An 18756-nucleotide genomic window follows, 5' to 3' on the forward strand; every position below is an offset into this window, starting at 1 on the left:
GCAAATGAAATGTTGAACTATGATTCAAACCAACATCGACAAGAACATGTCATTCAAATGAAAGGTTGAATTGTGATTCAAACCAACATCGACGAGAACAAGTGATTCAAATGAAAGGTTGAGTTGTGATTCAAACCAACATCGACGAGAACGTGTGATTTAAATGAAAGGTTGAACTAAAATATTCTTACCTTTCCAAAGACCTTAAGAACTCAAAATAATGGCAAGGATTCATGAGAGTGTTGATTTCAATCGAAATAAAATAGAAATATAATCAAAATGTGAATGTATCTTGTTATGGACCGGTTAGAACGCTTAATCCCATAAAGCTACGTGGACTTACTCCTCATAACGAAGCACAACGTCCTGAGGGAGCACGCTAGTTTCAGTGTGGATCACCGTCCTAGAACACGCCCTCGCCCTTCCTGCACAATACATGTGGTCTCCAACGGCTCCGTGATGAAGCGTCGTATTTCACGGAAGCTGTAAGTGCCGCTCTCGCCTATATAAGGGTGACTCAACGTCACCCTCAAGATACGATTCATTTGCACGCATACTTTGACATATTCAACCTCATTTCTCTCACTGACTTGGGTGTTGGAGTACTAATGTTCTCACAGGCACCTTTCACACCACCGTGAAGATTACTCCGTCGATGTGCCGGAACACCACTAGATTGTTGCCTCTATCTGATTACTACCAGACAGATCATATCCTTGTTAAAAAATGTGAATGTATCCAAATTGAATTCATATTTGATAGTCTACAGGTGAGGTTCGGTGATTATGGATGTTCCTATGAAAATTGTTGGGTTAAGCTTTTAGTTTGCGATAAAACTCAATTGAATCACGAAAATTATGTAAAAAAAAAGAGATTGAGAATCGATAGAGATAAAAAAAAAAACAGAGAGAGAGAGAGAGAGAAGTGAACATTCAATTGCATTCTGGTGTTGGGTTAATTTTTAACTTAATATCCCTGTGTAGACCTTGGTCCTCTACCATTGTGAAACGATTTTGTTCAAGTTGTGATGCGCTTTGCTTCATAATGAAGTGTTAAAGGATGAAGAATAAATACAACGTGTTTTTTTTTATCATGGTATACAGGTGCGAATATGAGTGTTACATAGATACGAAGTTTCCATTTTTGTGTTGAAAAACCTGCCGGGGGCACTCTTCTTAACTAATTTTTTTTCAAATATAGGACAAATGATTTAACTAATCAGATGTGTTTGATGGTCAGGATATGATATAAATAAAATAGGATATGAAGTTGGATAAAGACAAGATATGATATAAACATGATACATTAATACTATCACGTGTTTGATGCACACAAGATAACAAACATGATATCATTATTTTATTATAATTAAATGAAAAAATTACTCATAATTAATTAAATATTTTAAAAATTACATGTAATTATAATAACAAATTTATGATATCATTATTTTTAAAAATAACTATCGTGATAATAAATAAGAAAATAATTTCTAAATAATTTCTAACTCAACCTAGTCTCGAGATAAAAATTACAAAGGCAAGTGAAAATAATATAAAAAATGATTTATTTTATCATATCTCTTTGGTACATCAAACATGATATTTAAACAAAATATCATTAATGTATCATATTATGTTTTCATCTCCTTATCATCAAACAAACCCTTAAATTTTAAATCTCTTGTCACTTGCAGTGACTCATTGTTGGTAATATAATGTTTTTTCAACAACAAAAATTGAAATATTTACCAAAGCCTAAATAATCAAAAATATTTTAACATCAAAAATTATTTTGATACGAGATTATTGTGACTCTTACATTTGTCCATTTGTTGAACTTGTGTTTGGTAAATTGTCATTTTCATTTTTGGATCAACCGACACATTCAATCTCCTTCGCTTACACTCTACTCTGCACATTCTTTCTTCACCAAATCACTCCCTCACTCACTCTCTCCAACCGAGTCACCCTAACGATTCACCAAACTCACTCACTTTCATATTCGCCACCGTGTCACTCACGCGCCGCCGTGGCTCACTCACCTATACCAATGGATTCCTCCTCCGACGAAGACGACGACCACCACAACCTCATCCACCAACCCTCCACAAAACCCCGAACACCTCCCTCTACATTCCACGTCGAAGATCTCAATTCCCGATTCCGGCGCGTCAATTTCACCTTCCAAAAAAAGCACTACATTCTCGCCATTCTCCTTCTCCTCCTCCTTCTCTTCCTCTTCTTCTCAGTCCCCAATCTCCGCCGCTACTTCACCACCTCATTCACCTCCGACTCCATCTCCGATCGAATGAAAGAATCCGAATTACGCGCCATTTACCTCTTGCGCCAACAACAACAACGTCTCTCAACCGTTTTCAACTCTTCCGATCAGAATCAAAACCCTAACCCTAAGCTAATTGAAGATCTGAAATCTGCATTATTCAAACAGATTTCAATAAACAATGAAATTCAGCAGATTCTGTTGAATCCACATAGAACAGGGAATGTAATTGATCCTGAATTCAATTTCGGAAATTCAAATTTCAATGTTGGGAATTACGATAGATGTAGAACTGTTGATCAGAGTTTGTCAAAGAGGAAAACTATTGAATGGAATCCTAAAAAGGATAAATTTTTAGTTGCTATTTGTGTTTCCGGTCAAATGTCGAATCATTTGATTTGTTTAGAAAAGCATATGTTTTTCGCGGCGATTCTTAATAGGGTTTTGGTGATTCCAAGTTCTAAAGTTGATTATCAGTATGATAGAGTTGTTGATATTGATCATATTAATAAATGTTTAGGGAAAAAAGTTGTGATGTCTTTTGATGAATTTTCGAATGTTAAGAAGGGTCATTTGCATATTGATAAGTTTCTTTGTTATTTTGCTTTGCCTCAACCTTGTTATTTGGATGATGAGAGGTTGAAGAAGTTGGATGGGTTGGGTTTGGGTACGAGTAAACCTAAGGCTGTTTGGGAGGATGAGGATACGAGGAATCCGAAGAAGAAAACTGTTCAGGATGTTATGGATAAGTTTTCTTATGATGATGATGTTATGGCGATTGGTGATGTTTTTTATGCTGAAGTGGAGCATGAATGGGTTATGCAACCGGGTGGACCAATTGCTCATCAATGCAAAACTTTGATTGAACCTAATCGCCTTATTTTGCTTACTGCTCAGCGATTTATTCAGACATTCCTTGGAAGGAACTTCATTGCTTTGCATTTTCGGAGACACGGTTTTTTGAAATTCTGGTACTACCTTTATTCCTTTTTCTGGTTTAATTTCTCATAAGATTATGGGGTGTATATACTGATGACATGAGTCTGATGTGTTAGAGTATACTATTGCCTGAATCTATGCATTAGATTAATCAGATATTCCTTGCATATGTAGTCAAGATCGGCTTTGATCCGTTGAATCAGCTTTAATAGCAAACTTGAAATCAGAGCGGTTCGAACTTGATCCAAAGATTTTGAGTTGTTGACTGCATGAATGCGTAGAATTTTTTACTGCAGGGATCCGAATTTGAATGAAGTGCCAACTGCATTTTCATGGCTCATGAGTTATGGCTATTCATTTTTAGTTGTTTTGTTTCATTTCATGGTTAACATGACCTGCTTGAAATAATGTAAAAAGTTATGCATGCATGTAAGGCTTTTAGTTGATGAGAAACTATCCTGCAATTTTAGTGCTCTCTTTTTCCCTCTACCATATTGCCTTACTTATCCATTTTCATGTTTGCAGTAATGCTAAAAAACCAAGTTGCTTTTTCCCCATCCCTCAAGCAGCAGATTGCATCTTGAGGGTGATTGAGAGGGCCGATGCACCCATCATATATCTTTCTACGGATGCAGCTGAAAGTGAAACTGGTCTACTTCAGTCACTGATTGTGCTGAATGGCAAGTCTGTTCCACTTGTAATTCGGCCAGCTCGGAATTCAGCAGAAAAATGGGATGCTTTGTTGTACAGGCATCATATTGAGGGAGATTCACAGGTGAGATGACAGTCCTTGCTTATTTTTTTCATGTGCTTTAAACTTAAATAGTGTACCTGGCCTAAATTCACCATCCATATCTGATCATTAGGATTACAATTTACAAATGAAAGTTTCATGGGTAGCTTGTTACTTTAAAGATAGAGTTTTTACCATATCTTAGGGAAGCTTCGAATTCATTGTGTCTATTCTAGGTAGTCTTTATTTACAAAATACTGATTTCATGACTCAAGCTTGTGACCTTGCGCTAAGGCTCCTCTTCTGTTACAATTTACAAAACATGCAAAAGACTAACACTGTCAAGAAGACACAACTGTTGATAATGCCCCTGGTTTTCGCTTGAATTTATTGTTGTAAGTTCTGGAAAGATTTGTGCCCCCTTTTTCCCCTTGAAAAGGCCCTTTTAAGTTTGAAGCTTAGTAAATGAAATCTTATCATTCTCATTTTGTCACACTGGTATAACATTTTACTGTCAGGAAAAGGAAACTTTAAGAGCTGTAGGTCCTATGGTATTCAACTTGTTTCCTTTAGTTGTCTAAGCCTTGAAGCGGGATTGGCTTCAGCCCAGGAATAAGTTTAAGTATCTGTTATGAACATTTCTTTGTGTAATTCCCCAAAACGGTATAGAATTGATTAACAATGAAGATGATAACCTTCCACACAAGGCTACCCCAAAGGAGCACTCTCCTTTCACGCCAGATAATTCTCTACTGACAAAATTTAATTATTCAAAGCTATCTTCCCCTCTACCATTCGAGGGATATTTAAAGACTCAAGAATAACCAAAATAACAACTTGTAAACACTGACTAACAAAGTTATCAACTTACCAACTAACTTCTACTAACTAACTAACTCTTAACTATTCTAACTATCAAATACTCTAAATCCTTACAGAATCCCTGCTAAATTTGGTTTGATATGGCGTAGTCACCGATTTTTTTTGTAGGCTCATAATGAAAGGATAATGCTTATATTGAACTAAAAACAATTAAACACTTGTTTATGAACTTATAATTGTATAAGTATCTACTACTTCAATTTGCACCTTCCCTCTCTCTGAAAATTTTTGCGCAGAGAACGCATGAGAGCTAATTGTCCAATTTTTAAACCACTATGAAAGCTGATTGGCCAATTTTTAAACCACTATGTCAACAATTTGATGTTATTTCGTGAAAAACGAAACAACAAAGCGACTCTCTTTCAATTTATTTCGGTGATGTTCATTATGAATATTTTCACACTGAAGGTGGAAGCTATGTTGGACAAGACTATATGTGCCATGTCTAGCGTGTTCATTGGAGCACCTGGTTCCACTTTCACTGAAGACATCTTGCGGCTGAGAAAGGACTGGGGATCAGCATCGTTGTGTGATGAGTATCTTTGCCAAGGTGAAGAACCGAATATTGTAGCGGAAAATGAATGAAGATCGAAGATAATGACGGTTTTCTTGTGCCGTTGCTCAGGACCAGACACTTGACCGCCCTGCCATAGGTTTGATTGTATTTTTCTTGTATGAGTAGTCATGTATGATAATAGAATTAGCAATTTTATTGATAAGTTTTGCTTGTTATATATAATTCTTTTCTTACATTGATTGAAATTTGTAAAATATATATACACGTTGATCCTGAATTTTGTGACATAACAGTGGTGGCATTTTAACATCCCATTTTTTCTTTTAATTTGAAATCCAACCTTATCAATAACAGTTGTGGCATTTTAACATCCCATTTTCCGTCCCATATAGCTTTCAACCGGCTCATTTAACAGGAGAAGCTGAGAAATGTATTTAATATTGCTGAAAAAAAATAGGGAAAATGTTTAGCATTATGAAAAGTCATTGCACAGACAAAATTATGAAAGCATCTCATTGGCTGTTACCCTCTAATTTCTGTTAAAGCACATCGAATCTTTGAAAAGTTAATGTTTTGCATTAGTATAATGTGTCCAAGTACTTCCTACCATATTGTGAAGAGGTTTTATCTCTTGGAACTCATGACAATGGATTTCATTTCAGTCACCCTTCCAAACCTTCATTCATCAACTCTTGGGATTTGCAGAACTATGAGTTTATACGAAATTCTTTGTATTATGGTGATTGGTGATGTGTGAGGCCGTGAGACTATGAAACTTTTGGCTGAGTTAGGCAGTCAGATCGATAAATCATCCTTAATCAAAATTTTGATGTCAAAATACAAAGAAAAATTTACGGTGGGAAAGTGGTGCGTATGATCTATTGTGACGGTGATTGAAGTGTCAATTTAAAGTAAAGTTCGTAGTTTTCCGTGTTCTTACAATTAAGATGGTCACTTGATCGGCGTTGATTTGGTACAAATAAGAAAAAAAAATCGATATAAATTGAGTTTTTGAGACGTTGATATTTGTTTCTGTTTGAACTTTCATAGTTGTTTTGTTTGACACGTCTTGGGCTTGTTAAAATAACAAAATTAACTTATTAACACCTTTTTTAGACGATAAACTTATTTCTTATTACAATTGCACAAATTAAAATGTGATTAACTATTTTCTTAATGCTTGTAACTTGATTAATTTTACTTAATCCGTTCGGAATGGATTGCTCTAAACTAGTATCATTTATATATTTAAAAAGTGACACATTGTTAGAGTTTAGAACGATACATTCATATTGATTGGTTGATAAGAAATTGATTCATATCTCTTAAAGACTCGAGTTTAACTCTCATAGCTAATGTACAAACTTTATTATTAAGTATTTTTTGTTAGTATTCTCTATACCTTGTGGCCGATTGATGTGAGTTATATTTTGATCACTAAAAAGAGTTTGAAACAATCTAGGGAAAAAGAAAAGGAAAAAAAGGGCAATATGTTACCAATTTAAAGAGGAAAAAGCTACTTTTTTTTATAAGTAGTTTAGTGATCATAATATCACACCTTTTAATCATGAATAAATGTGGAGCCGCATCCTTGCAAGTTTAAACTCACCGCTCTTAAAATAAATGTCCACCAATTGGGATATGCTTATAAGGCCATTTTACTCTATTTATTTAGAGTTTAATTAGTATACAACGATAATATCCAGTTATTATACATGCTTAGCTAATAATGTGTCGACATGTCAATCAATAAATATAACAATTCATGTTTTTTATATTCATTTTTTTTATGGTGGTTGGGGTTTGAATTCTGTACCTTGATATGCATTGTTCTTCCCAACTGAGCTAAGTTCACGAGGACATGTTTTTATATTCATTAATTACATGTAATACATTATTGAATGTATGTGTAAAATAAATGTGTTTATTAATCAAATTTATTTATTTATTTACATTACGTAGTTTTAGAGTGTGATATGTGGACCATAACCGCAAACCCCGCCGCTTAACACATTGTTCATCACATCACATTTCTTTGAATCCATTTCTTGTTCCTCACTTTACCCATCAAATCAAATCAAATCCATTTTCTTCTTTTACCTTTCTTCGCTTTTAGGGTTTAGGGTTTTTCACCATGAAAGCCAAATTGATCGTTTTCCCAATACGAGGCAGAAACTGGTGTTTCACCAGATCCATTGATCACACTCTCCCCGCTTCTTCCTCCACCACCACCAATTCCTCTCAATCCCCTTCAACTCTCAAACAACTTTGGAAAACCATTAACACTGGCGATAAACCCTTCAACGCTAAAGCTGAACTTTTTACTGATTATGTCGCAAACAAGGTCTAATTCCTTTTCCTTCTCATTGTTTCTTGTTCATTTCGCTTTCTGGGTATCTCATTTTCTTCACATTTCGTGTGATTTTGATGCAGATGAATAATGGTTGGGTTACTTTGGAAAATGCACCTGATGGATCTTTCAAGAAGAAGATTCATGGGTCAGTTTCTTTTTTACCGAGCAATTTTAAAGTGTTCATTTTTATTATTTTTGGGAATTTTTGTTCTTGGGATGATTTTGGGTTTTTTTTTTTTTTTTGCAGGTTGGGTTTGTGGCTATTGTCTCGTGTTAAGCCATCTGAGATTTTTTTGAAATCTATATCAAAGGATGTTACTGGTGTTGAAGTCATTTACCCATCAAGGTTGGTGTTTGATCATAATGTCGATGATATATTTGATTGATCATAGTTTACTTATTCAGTTTTTTAAGGTGTTATTGAATTTCCCCTTCAAAAATAGAAGAAAAAAAAAATGATGTTATTGAATTTTTGTTCACTTATTTGATGTTTAACATGGAACTGTATGCTATGTGATATGAGAGGCATGGGACTTGTTTGGATAAACAACTTATAGCATAAGCACTCATCTATTATCTTGATATGTACATACGTATAAGCATTTTCTATAACAAAAGATAAAGTAAAGTTAAATTGTTTTCGTATAGGCTATAAGCTATTTTCTTAAGTTATGTTTGGAGAACTTGTGAAAATAAGCCTAAAACAACTTATAAGCTGTTTTCGTAAGTTCTTATAAACTGTCTCACAATTGCTTATGCCAGTAGATAAGCTAAAATAAGTCAATTTTTAAATCTGAGACTCCTCTTGGCGGTTTTTCCCTGGTCAAATCTTCATTTTTAATGTGGCAGTTATTCTTGTTTGACAGAACCACCTTTGTTTTTATGTATTTGTTGAAGTTGTAAATTCCATGGGATAATTTCCATTTAAAAATCACATGTGGGAACATAATGTGGATGAATAAGAACATAATTTGTCATTACATTTTTGCTTCTTTTAGCTTTATTTTATGAAAATTGTGATTTTTTTGCAGCATGAATGCTCGACTTGTTCGTCGTAGACTAAGACATATTGCGATGAGGTAATTATTCTCTTTTCCTCACACTGATGGTGTTGGAGAAAAGTACTTTCATTGTTAATGCGGCTTGTGAATGAATTTTAAATGCTACTAATATTTATTTTATATGATAAAGTACTTTCATTGTTAATGCGGCTTGTGAATGAATTTTAAATGCTACTAATATTTATTTTATATGATATGAACTATTATCTGCTGACAGGGGCACAATTATACACCGGAAGTTCTTTTATGGTTCAGTTTCATTGATTCCTCTGTCTTCTGCATTTAGCGTACGTATGTGTTCTGTTAATGTTAACTACTTATATATTATGGTTTTTTAAAAAGATTTTCAAGATTGTGATTTTGCTCTTTAATTGAATGTTTAATTTATTCTTTGCTTCAGTTGATAATCGTTTTTATTAATTTTAAATTTCAGATTTTACCTTTGCCTAATGTCCCATTCTTCTGGATTTTATTCCGCTCGTATTCTCATTGGAGGGCCCTTCAGGTTTGTACCGTTGATAAATTTACTTGCACTTGCATTTTATTATTTTCCCTCTCCTCTCATTCATGTTATGTTGGCTGTTTTTGCGGTCTCAATCAGAGACTTTCCTTTTACCTGTCTCAACTTTCTAACATTCTTGCCAAACTCAGCAAAACAAAACTTCAAATCTGTCTAAGAATGCCAGTTATTCCTTGAAATAATGAGGGATTTCTGCTATATATTGAATCTTACTGTTTCTTTTTAATCATCACAAAATGCTATAAATTTAGGGTGGTGGTACTGTATAAATCACAGAATTATCAATGTTAAATAAACATTGTTTGACGTCGAGCAAATTAAAGAATTTACACGGCTCATAGATAGTTGTCAGTTAGTCATGGAGGAATTTGCTTGATGTTGGTGTTTTAGCCCACCCAAATTGGCTTCTTGATGTTGGCGTTACATTAGGATGATGTTGTTTTTAGTCCTTGGATTTTTCATATCTTGTCTGGAGCTTGGCTTCTAAGTCCCTTTATCTTGGATTTTGCATTAAAATTTGCTCTGTTTTATCTTCAATTCTCAGGGAAGTGAGAAGCTGTTTCAACTAGTCTCAGATGGCAGCCAGTCTTCAAATACTTACTTGGGTAAGAAGGAAACTGAGCATGAAGACTCTGAACACGAAAGTCTTAGTTCGGATGAACCACATTGGGTAAGTATACATATTCTTCTCTAGTATTAATTGAGATATCGAATGAAAAAGCAATTTCAAAGCTAGATTAAACACAATTTTACAAATATGCAGTGATTATATTCGAGATTGGTGAGTTTATAGTGCGCCACATTCATTACTCTAAAGTATTTCATGCATAAGCTAAATCCTTTTTTGTAATTTGATGCAGACCAATTTAAAATCATGTAATTTGCAATTCATGTCTGCTTCATTATTTTTTGGGTGCATTAGATGTACAATCATTTATAGGCAAATGCTAACATGTCGCCAGGAACTAAATATGGAAATGTTGTCTTGGAAGTTGTGTATTCAATTTTTTAAAAGTTCAAAATTTGCTTTTTCTAAACTTGGGGTCAAATAATTTGGTCCTTGAAATTCTCGATCACATTAGTCCCTTGGGAGATTAGTTACTTAAATTGATTGATCCAAAAGGACTAATTGTGATTGAGTATTTTTCATTTTAGAAATTTTGGAATTTCCTTAACAACCAAATTGTCTGACACATTAGAGACTTGTCCGACACGCATGCGTAAAATCACAAACTCCCATATCTTATTATAATTTGGTGTGCAAAATCTCTACATCTTGTGCTTAATATGCAATTGATGAGCAAGAATCAAGTCTATAATTTTATACTTTATCATATAATCCAATTCTCAACAGATATGAAAGTATCATTTCTCTCTTTCCCAAGGGTATCCAAAGTAGTTATAACATTATTATTTTATGTGCTAGAGTTCATTTTTTTTTTTTGAAGGAATGTGCTAGAGTTCATTGTCTACTTATATTATTTTTCTTTTTAAATGGTGTATCAATTAGGTATTGAGTCCATCCAAAGAGCTTGAGAATATTGTTCGTCAAGAGGATGGGAATGATGGCCTTAGTAGAGACACCATTGAAGAAATTTGCAAGATATATGATTTGAACACCCAAGATGTCATCAAATACGAAAAGTCTATTTTTTAATCACCAGATTTGTAATACAGGTTTTTGCATAGACATTTTTTGACTCATTTTTAGGGAGGCACCAACTTAGTCAGACTTATCAATGAATTTCTTTGTCAATAACGAATCTTTGATAGTGGAAGGTTAATGGTATGAATTTGTACAAAGAATTCTCTTGATGTGATTTTATTTCTGAATTTTATGAGTATCTAATGATATTAATGGTGATATTTTTGCAATGGAGATAATTAAATTAGAGTCATGTTTGTAAAATAAAGTTTTTTTTTCTTTTTTTTTTTGCTTTTGCCAAATGTAATATACTTCTAAATTGCTATATTTCAGCCTTTCTTTTTGATGTAACATTTATTAAACTTAGCTTTCAATATAATATGCATATGGTCCCAAATATAATAAGGTTTGTTTGGGAGTGACAAGAAGTTTAAAGAATTAGTCTATTTGAAATCCGATGATTAAAGATTCCAAGGAAAAAATGTTGCAAGTTGCAACAAATTCAGCATCTTTTTATATTTAAAAAATTAGTATCTTTTTATATAAAAGTGTTGATGTTAGAAAAATCCGATTAAAGAATAAATTGTAATATATTACCAAAAATCAGGATCATTTCAGAAGTATCTTTGGGTCATAAAATCAAAGGGACCAAACTGTAACAATAATTTTTTTTTTATGTGAATAAAATGAACCAAAGACTCGAAGTAAACTAGAAACCTCTTGGAGAGGAAATACAAGCTGAATCTTCCAAAATTGGAAGAGACAGAAAATTCGAAACAACATTTAAAAATTTAAAAGGTACAAATTGGCTAATACCAAACTTTGCAAGAACATCTGCGATTGATTAGCTTCCCTATAGACATGTTGCCAACGAACACAAGCATCTAACATAAGATAGTAGTATTATAGTCAGTGTTGAGCAACTAACATGGGATCAAATACAGTATTGTGAAACGGTAAATGATGCATAACAGTAACAAACTTGATTGATAGATATGGACACTATCATTACATGGTTGAAGAGTTGGGATATAATCTTACAATGTCGTAAGGGAAGTAAGCTTCTGAAAGTTCCAAGATTCCTACATTATCAAGAATAATTTTAAAAATGAATCCAGAAGCTTGTGAAAAGGTTTATACAATGAGAAGTAGAAGAAATCAAGAAGAAAATTACACACAGACTATATGCCTCAACATTTATAGAAGCTCCCTCATTTAGCATTTTTTAAAGGCAGATAGAAACTTATGAAGACTTCTTCATTTGAGAAGCTGTCATAAGCTAGAAACTATTGTCCAACCTGGACCAAAAGGTTGTTACAATTCATCAAGTTCAATCTTTGCTGCAATGTTAAACTTCTCATAAAATTTTAACTTTTGGATAACTTTCTCTCATATTCTCGTTGTGTCCTTACTCTCTTTCTCTCTTTTCTTTCTATATTGTTTTTGACCAATCAAAAAAGAGAAAAAAGAAGGTTGTCTGAGAATTGTCATAAAATGATTGTACAAATATCATTACTCGTACAAATATAAGGGTTGGAAATAAAAAACACATTGAAGGACATATATGATAACATTACACATATTATTCGGAAAAAGAGAATACAGATACACGATTGTGACAATTCTACTACATGATCATGACCATTATCTCAGGAATTTTATTGTACTACATAATGAAACAAGTTTTCAACTATGCAGCCTGCACTGAGCTTGAAACATCAGCATTGTTGTTATTAAAAACTAGGCTCAACTCAGAATGAAAAGACCAATAACGAATATCATGTTCTGCAAATTCTGCACCAGTGGTTGCTGAGAAACCGATCCTTACCCACTCAGGAACAATATCTTTCAAAGGCACAACATCACTAAGGATATAACTATCAGGAAGTCCTGGATAAGACAAAACTACACTTAACACATTAGTGTGACTATCAAACCTTATCACAACATTAGCCTCTCTTCCATTTTCCAAAACCCATGGTGTAGTACTTATTGACTTAATAGAGTTTACATTGATACCAATATGTCTATTTATCTTTGGATCCCAAGTATTATGAAAAGTGTCTATTTCAACTGCAACTGTTTGAATTGATTTGTTGTAATTTTCGCTGTTGAAAACTCCGAGAAATCCTGCCCGCCCGATGTTTTGTGGCTGAGTATCGACCGGTGCAATGAAGAAGGCCAAACCATCTGCAACATTGGTACTATAAGGAGCAGTTATGGCAAAGGTGAAGAGTGTTTCAAAGTTAGCCACGTCTCCTGTTTTGCTATCCCAGATATGAATAGGAGCAGAATATAGAGCTCTGCCAATAGAGTTCTTGACTGCCTTGGTAAGTTGTAACTTCCCTGTTGAGGTAGTTATGGCATTGCCTTGGAAGAATAGATTCTTTTGGTCTTGGCTAAACTTTGTGATGGTAAAGGAAGTGAGTTCTGTTGAGTTCACCTTATTGAATAACAAGATGAAGACTGTTAAGGAGATGGATAGAGTAACATAGAAGTTGCAAGAAGACATTGTTGTATTTCTTTAGTTTTTGAATTGTAATATGCTACTCAAGATATATCTCTATGCAAATTATGAAACATGTTTATATAGGTCAGTATCAACCTCTGTGTGTGGCTTATAATGGAATACATGATTGCATGAAGACAAACACGTGTCCTATTTTTTCAATGCGTGTATCATTTTTTATGGGAGAATGTTAATCAATGCTTTCAAGGCATTAATCAATGTTCCCGTGGCATTGGTTAAACAATTAAAATAAGTACTAACTTTTTATTAAAATTAGTGTAATTTTTACTTAATGAAATGTCAAAACTTATATTTTTAAGATAATTTTTTTATTTATAGATTCTTTAACCATTACTGTTACTCCAAGAACACCGGTTAGCAATCATACATTTTTTTTGACGGGTTAGAAATCATACATAATCACGTGGATATTAATTTATTTCTGACATAATCTATCCATATCGTACCAACAAAACATAATCTATCCATATCGTACCAACCAATGCAATTTTTGTTTTATCCACTTTAAGGCTTTAAATATAAATGCCCCTTTCCATAAAAAATCCCATATGATTGTAAATAATTTAGGGAAAATACTTGGGTGACATAATGTCACCGTGACATTAAATCTGGGTCACACAAATATACTCATGGATGTGTTATGTGGCCCAGATGCAAATGACAATGTGTGTTGTGTGGCCCAGATTTAATGTCACGGTGACATTATGTCACCCAAGTGCTGTCCAGAATTTAGTTCCACGTTTGATAATTGGGTATTATAAAAAATAGTTTTGGATTGTGTCATGATATTAAAATATTTCATTAATATTGTCATATTAGTTCTCAAAGTATTTATTTATTATCGTTTTAATCCTTATATGAAAAAATTATTGTGAGTATTGAGAGGTTATTTTAGTGTGAGAGACTATTTTGATTGATAGGGAAACTATTTTAAATTTTTGATATATTGAGAAACTATTGCGACTACTCATTACACATTTAATAACCAACATGACTATTACCTCTTAGTTGTTGCCTTAAGATTCGATCATACTCCTCCGGTCACATTTATAAGCAAAAGATGACTTTTTAAGTACATTGAATAATTAATGCATCCGGTCACATTTATGGGTTAGATACATTAATTATTAGATGTACCTAAAAAGTTGATTTTTGCTTATAAATGTAACCGAAGGGAGTATGTCTTAAGATGATGTCTCTTTTGGGGTTGCACGACTATAAGGTTCGTATGTGACATGTATGTTCTCACTTATAGACTAGAGAAAATTACAAAGATCTCCCCTAAAGTTTGGTTAAAAGACACATACCTCCCCTCTAGTTTCAAAAATACAATAACCTCCCCTCAATCTAACTCTGTTAACCATCCGTTGGTTCAGACTTACACTACATAGCCTTAGTGTTATGAATTACCACACGATTGAGTGCATCAGCACCTCTGCAACTAATTCAACCCAGCAATATTGATCCAAATCTTTAGACATGGCAAGAAGCAATGATGTGATGACACTGTATTCCTCATCAACTTGTTTTCATTTATAATTTTGACAGATTATGCAGACCCGAAAATACAAAAACAAGATAACACAGTAAAAGGGAGCAACAAAAATAACAAAGAAAACCAAGATGAGGTTCAGTCAACGTGATCTACGGTTTTTTGATGAGAGCAGCTCCACTGTCAATCAAAGAAATATGGTTATTCTATGAAGCAAACAATACAATACAAAGCACACTTGCCTTTCTCTGATTCTTGAATTTTTCTGCATTTTCCCTCATTTCTTCTCTATACAATGTACAAACCATACATTAATGCATAAAAAGCAAAAATCCTAACAATACAATCGTGAAGGCGTGAAACTTTGTTTAATACCCACAAATTTTTTGAGCATATCTGTGATCTGTCATGATGGAGAGGGTTCTTGGTTCGTTACCGTGGCAGATATTAAAGGGAGTTAATTAATTCACAGGTTCAATGGGAGGAGGTATCTTCAAAATGGTAAAATAACTTGAATGGTCAAAGATTGTGAGAATTTCAGTTTTCAAATCTTTTTGCATTCCAACAGGAAGATAATAGTGTTAAGGAGTGTTAAGAGAGAAGGGAGGTATCAATATATTTAATAAAAACTTAAGGGATGTTAGTGTCTATTTTAAAACTAGAGGGGGTGTCTCTGTCATTTAAAGAAAACTCAAGGGAGGTGAGTGTAATTTTCCCTATAGACTATTCCTTTTTATTTCACTCGTATTAGCGGTGTTGACTCCTTTGGTTAGTGATGTTATTGTAAAGCCATCCCCTCTTTCCGTCCCCCCGGAGACGTAACATGTCCTAGAATAATTTTGGTGGTGGATTTGAAATTTCTTTGAATTTGAATCTTAGGTTAGATTTTGAATCGTAAGAGATGGTGAATGACTTTTGTAATGGTACGACCCTAACACATTAAGGAACATGGTGGGAGTACCCATAACATAACAATCATGAAGGTGCACTTTAGTTCATGCTTATTCTATCTTATTTTACTATCCAGTGCAAATTAAACTTTAATGATGAAACAATTGATTGGAATTGTTATCCATCATAACATAACCAAATTCATCATAAGGTCAGTACTTAGATACAATAGAAAGAGACAAAATATTGCATTTATAATTATTTTCCACTACAAAGACTAAACTTATCTAAGGTAATAATCTATATGGTATCTTTTGAAGTTAAGATATGACCAAAGTATTGAGCACAAAAAAGATATAAGCTAAAGAGTGGACAAAACACAGTATAACAGATTTCACTCCAAGACTAAACACATTCAATTTTCAAAATGTTATGGAACCATAAGTAGTTCACGTTATAGGTTGCGGAAGCAACGTACGTAAGATCCCACTAATAAAAACAACAATAACAAAGACAGAGGAAGGCAAAATTTATGTAGAGTTAGTATACATAGCAGACATAATACTGTAAATAAAGACGACGAAGAGAGCATAATTTAAAAGGGTCTTTCAAGATTTTGAAATTTTTTTGTGGGAGGAATACAACTATACAAATTATTGGACAAGAAAAGAAAAAAGATAAGATAAGATAAAAATGATTGATTTGAAGAAGAGTGTTTGACCACTGTCATTTTTCTCAATATACTACCAAAATTGAACCTTTGAGCTAAGCTAGCTTCATCGTCTCCGTTCACCACCGTCATCTCCTTCAGTGATGAAGAGCGACAGTTCTCCTCCGTATCCTCATCCTTTTTCAGTTAACAGGGACAAACTAGGAGAAGTAAGCCATCTTCTTCCTATTCTTCTTCTTCTTTCCCTCCTTTCTTCTTTTCTACTATGCTTTTCTTCTTCCCGTTGCTACTATTAGATTAATGTTGAAAGTAAATGGTTGTACTTCAAAATTTACTTAGTGTTGTTGTTGGTTTTTAGGGTGTTTAGATTTCTTGTTTTTCTTAATATTTAATTAGTGTTGATGGAATTATTTGTGTTGAAATTGCCATTACAAATGTTGATTCGGTTCTTAGTGATTTGTTAATTGGATTGGGGTAGTAGTTGTTGGTTTGGGGTTTTACTACTGTTTGACTTGTTGGTTTTGGGTTTTACTACTGTTTCACTTGGGGTTGGGGTTAGGGTTACGGTTGTTGAAGGTCAGGGTTAGGGTTAGGGTCAGGGTTGGGTTTAGGGTTTGGGTTAGGTTTAATGTTAGGGTTATGGTTGGGGTTAGGGTTTAGGGCTTAGGGTTGTGGTTGTGGAAGGTCAAGGTTAGGTTTAGGGTTAGTGATAGGGTCAGGGTTGGGGTTGTGGATGGTTTGTGTCGTGGTTAGGTTAGGGTTGGGGTTTTATGTGTACTGTTTGGGTTAGATTTCTGACATATCAACCTAATTTTTCCTTATGTTGCTACTAAATTTGATAAAAAAAGTTGTCTACAATATCAGTTTTAATTTTGTTTCTGCTTTGTTATTTTCTTAATTGCATTTATAGTATAATAAGTTGATTTTCTTTCTTTTATAGAGGCTGGATAAGGTTCCCCTGGAGATATATAATTCGGTTTATTTAGTTTCCTTTATAGATACTGAATCAGGTTCCTCCTCCAAATACAAGTTCCTACTCCATGTTTCTATCGAGAATATGCACGATGTTAACTTTAGCAATGGTGTAGATGCAAAGCAGCTGATTTTCTCTCCCTGTCAACTGCGGAGAAGATTACTGCTAGTCTCTATCCTTCAATATTGACCCAAACCCACTTGAGTATTTCATATTTTCTAAGTTTAAGCATAACTGCACGTCGTGTCTTGTTGCTACTTCAAATGATGGCATCCAATTCATCTCCAATTCATCTCCAACATTCTCATAATGGCTTTCTCACGGATAGTTCCATGATCTATATCATTGATGGCAATCTTAAATTTGAGCCTTTGAATATTGATTCATGCGGGTTTAAGTTAATTAAAGGCAAGCTTGAAAGTATGGATTCACACAAAGAGAATATATACATACTTATATTTTTTTTAACTTTTATATCGACATATACATTAATTATAAAGTCGTACCTTAGTTTTTTGGTCTTATTTTTTAACTTTTTTTTTAACTTCTTGTGCTATGGATGGTTGATTTAATAAAGCATTGTGTGTAAACAAAAAGTCCACTTCCTGATTTTTGTTTCCAACGCAAGCCTCTTATCGAGCAAGTTGGTGTAATAAAAAACTCCACTTATATGAAATTGGCAAAACACACTATACCATATTTCATTCCAAGACTAAACACATTCAGTTTGCAACATACGTAAAATCCCACTAATAAAAACAGCAGTATCAAAGACAAAGGAAGACAAACTTTATGTAGAGTTAGTATACATAGCAGACATAATACTATAAATAAAGACGACGAAGGGAGCACAATTTAAAAGGGTATTTCAGTATTTTGACAACTTTTGGTAGGAGGAATACAACTATACAAACTATTGGACAAGAAAAGAAAAAAAGATAAGATAAGATAAAAATGATTGATTTGAAGAAGAACGTTTGACCACTGTCTTATTTCTCAATATACTACCGAAATTAAACCTTTGAGCTAAGCTAGCTTCACCGTCTCCGTTCACCACCGTCATCTCCTTCAATGACGAAGAGTGACAATTCTCCTATGTATCCTCATCCTCTTTCCGTTAACAAGGACAAACTAGGAGAAGTAAGCCCTCCACTTCATATTCTCCTTCTTCTTTCACTCCTTTCTTCTTTTCTACCATGTTTTTCTTCTTCCCGTTGCTACTATTTGATTAATGTTGAAAGTAAATGGTTGTTCTTCAAAATTTACT

At 33.7% G+C, this 18756-nt stretch overlaps 3 protein-coding genes across 3 annotated transcripts; 2 read left to right on the forward strand and 1 right to left on the reverse strand.

Moving 5' to 3' along the window:
• The first annotated feature begins 1917 nt into the window (after positions 1–1917).
• LOC146897369 (O-fucosyltransferase 36-like) lies at positions 1918–5702 on the forward strand. The gene is made up of 3 exons (XM_085733174.1): positions 1918–3254; positions 3748–3997; positions 5246–5702. The coding sequence occupies exons 1-3, from the start codon at positions 2053–2055 to the stop codon at positions 5420–5422; spliced, it is 1629 nt and encodes a 542-aa protein (XP_085589300.1). The 5' UTR covers positions 1918–2052; the 3' UTR covers positions 5423–5702.
• Positions 5703–7301: 1599 nt separating this feature from the next.
• LOC146897370 (K+-H+ exchange-like protein) lies at positions 7302–11152 on the forward strand. The gene is made up of 8 exons (XM_085733175.1): positions 7302–7698; positions 7788–7852; positions 7955–8053; positions 8739–8786; positions 8986–9055; positions 9202–9273; positions 9833–9958; positions 10799–11152. Exons 1-8 carry the CDS (start codon positions 7489–7491, stop codon positions 10943–10945), a joined length of 837 nt encoding a protein of 278 aa, XP_085589301.1. The 5' UTR covers positions 7302–7488; the 3' UTR covers positions 10946–11152.
• A 1314-nt stretch (positions 11153–12466) lies between these two features.
• On the reverse strand, positions 12467–13521 carry LOC146897371 (lectin 1). The gene has a single exon (XM_085733176.1). The coding sequence runs from the start codon at positions 13443–13445 to the stop codon at positions 12624–12626; it is 822 nt and encodes a 273-aa protein (XP_085589302.1). The 5' UTR covers positions 13446–13521; the 3' UTR covers positions 12467–12623.
• Positions 13522–18756: the final 5235 nt, after the last annotated feature.

This window comes from Medicago sativa, chromosome 8, assembly GCF_051527215.1.
Source record: "Medicago sativa cultivar Bolivia chromosome 8, Bolivia_mono, whole genome shotgun sequence".
NCBI classification, from domain to species: domain Eukaryota; kingdom Viridiplantae; phylum Streptophyta; class Magnoliopsida; order Fabales; family Fabaceae; genus Medicago; species Medicago sativa.

Excerpts from the sequence above, each read along its gene's own strand:
- LOC146897369 (XM_085733174.1), top strand. The coding sequence starts at position 2,053 with ATGGATTCCTCCTCCGACGAAGACGACGACCACCACAACCTCATCCAC. Across the intron at positions 3,255-3,747 it reads CACGGTTTTTTGAAATTCTG|TAATGCTAAAAAACCAAGTT; the intron begins GTACTACCTTTA and ends TCATGTTTGCAG. Across the intron at positions 3,998-5,245 it reads ATATTGAGGGAGATTCACAG|GTGGAAGCTATGTTGGACAA; the intron begins GTGAGATGACAG and ends TTCACACTGAAG.
- LOC146897370 (XM_085733175.1), top strand. The coding sequence starts at position 7,489 with ATGAAAGCCAAATTGATCGTTTTCCCAATACGAGGCAGAAACTGGTGT. Across the intron at positions 7,699-7,787 it reads CTGATTATGTCGCAAACAAG|ATGAATAATGGTTGGGTTAC; the intron begins GTCTAATTCCTT and ends ATTTTGATGCAG. Across the intron at positions 9,959-10,798 it reads GTTCGGATGAACCACATTGG|GTATTGAGTCCATCCAAAGA; the intron begins GTAAGTATACAT and ends TGTATCAATTAG.
- LOC146897371 (XM_085733176.1), bottom strand. The coding sequence starts at position 13,445 with ATGTCTTCTTGCAACTTCTATGTTACTCTATCCATCTCCTTAACAGTC.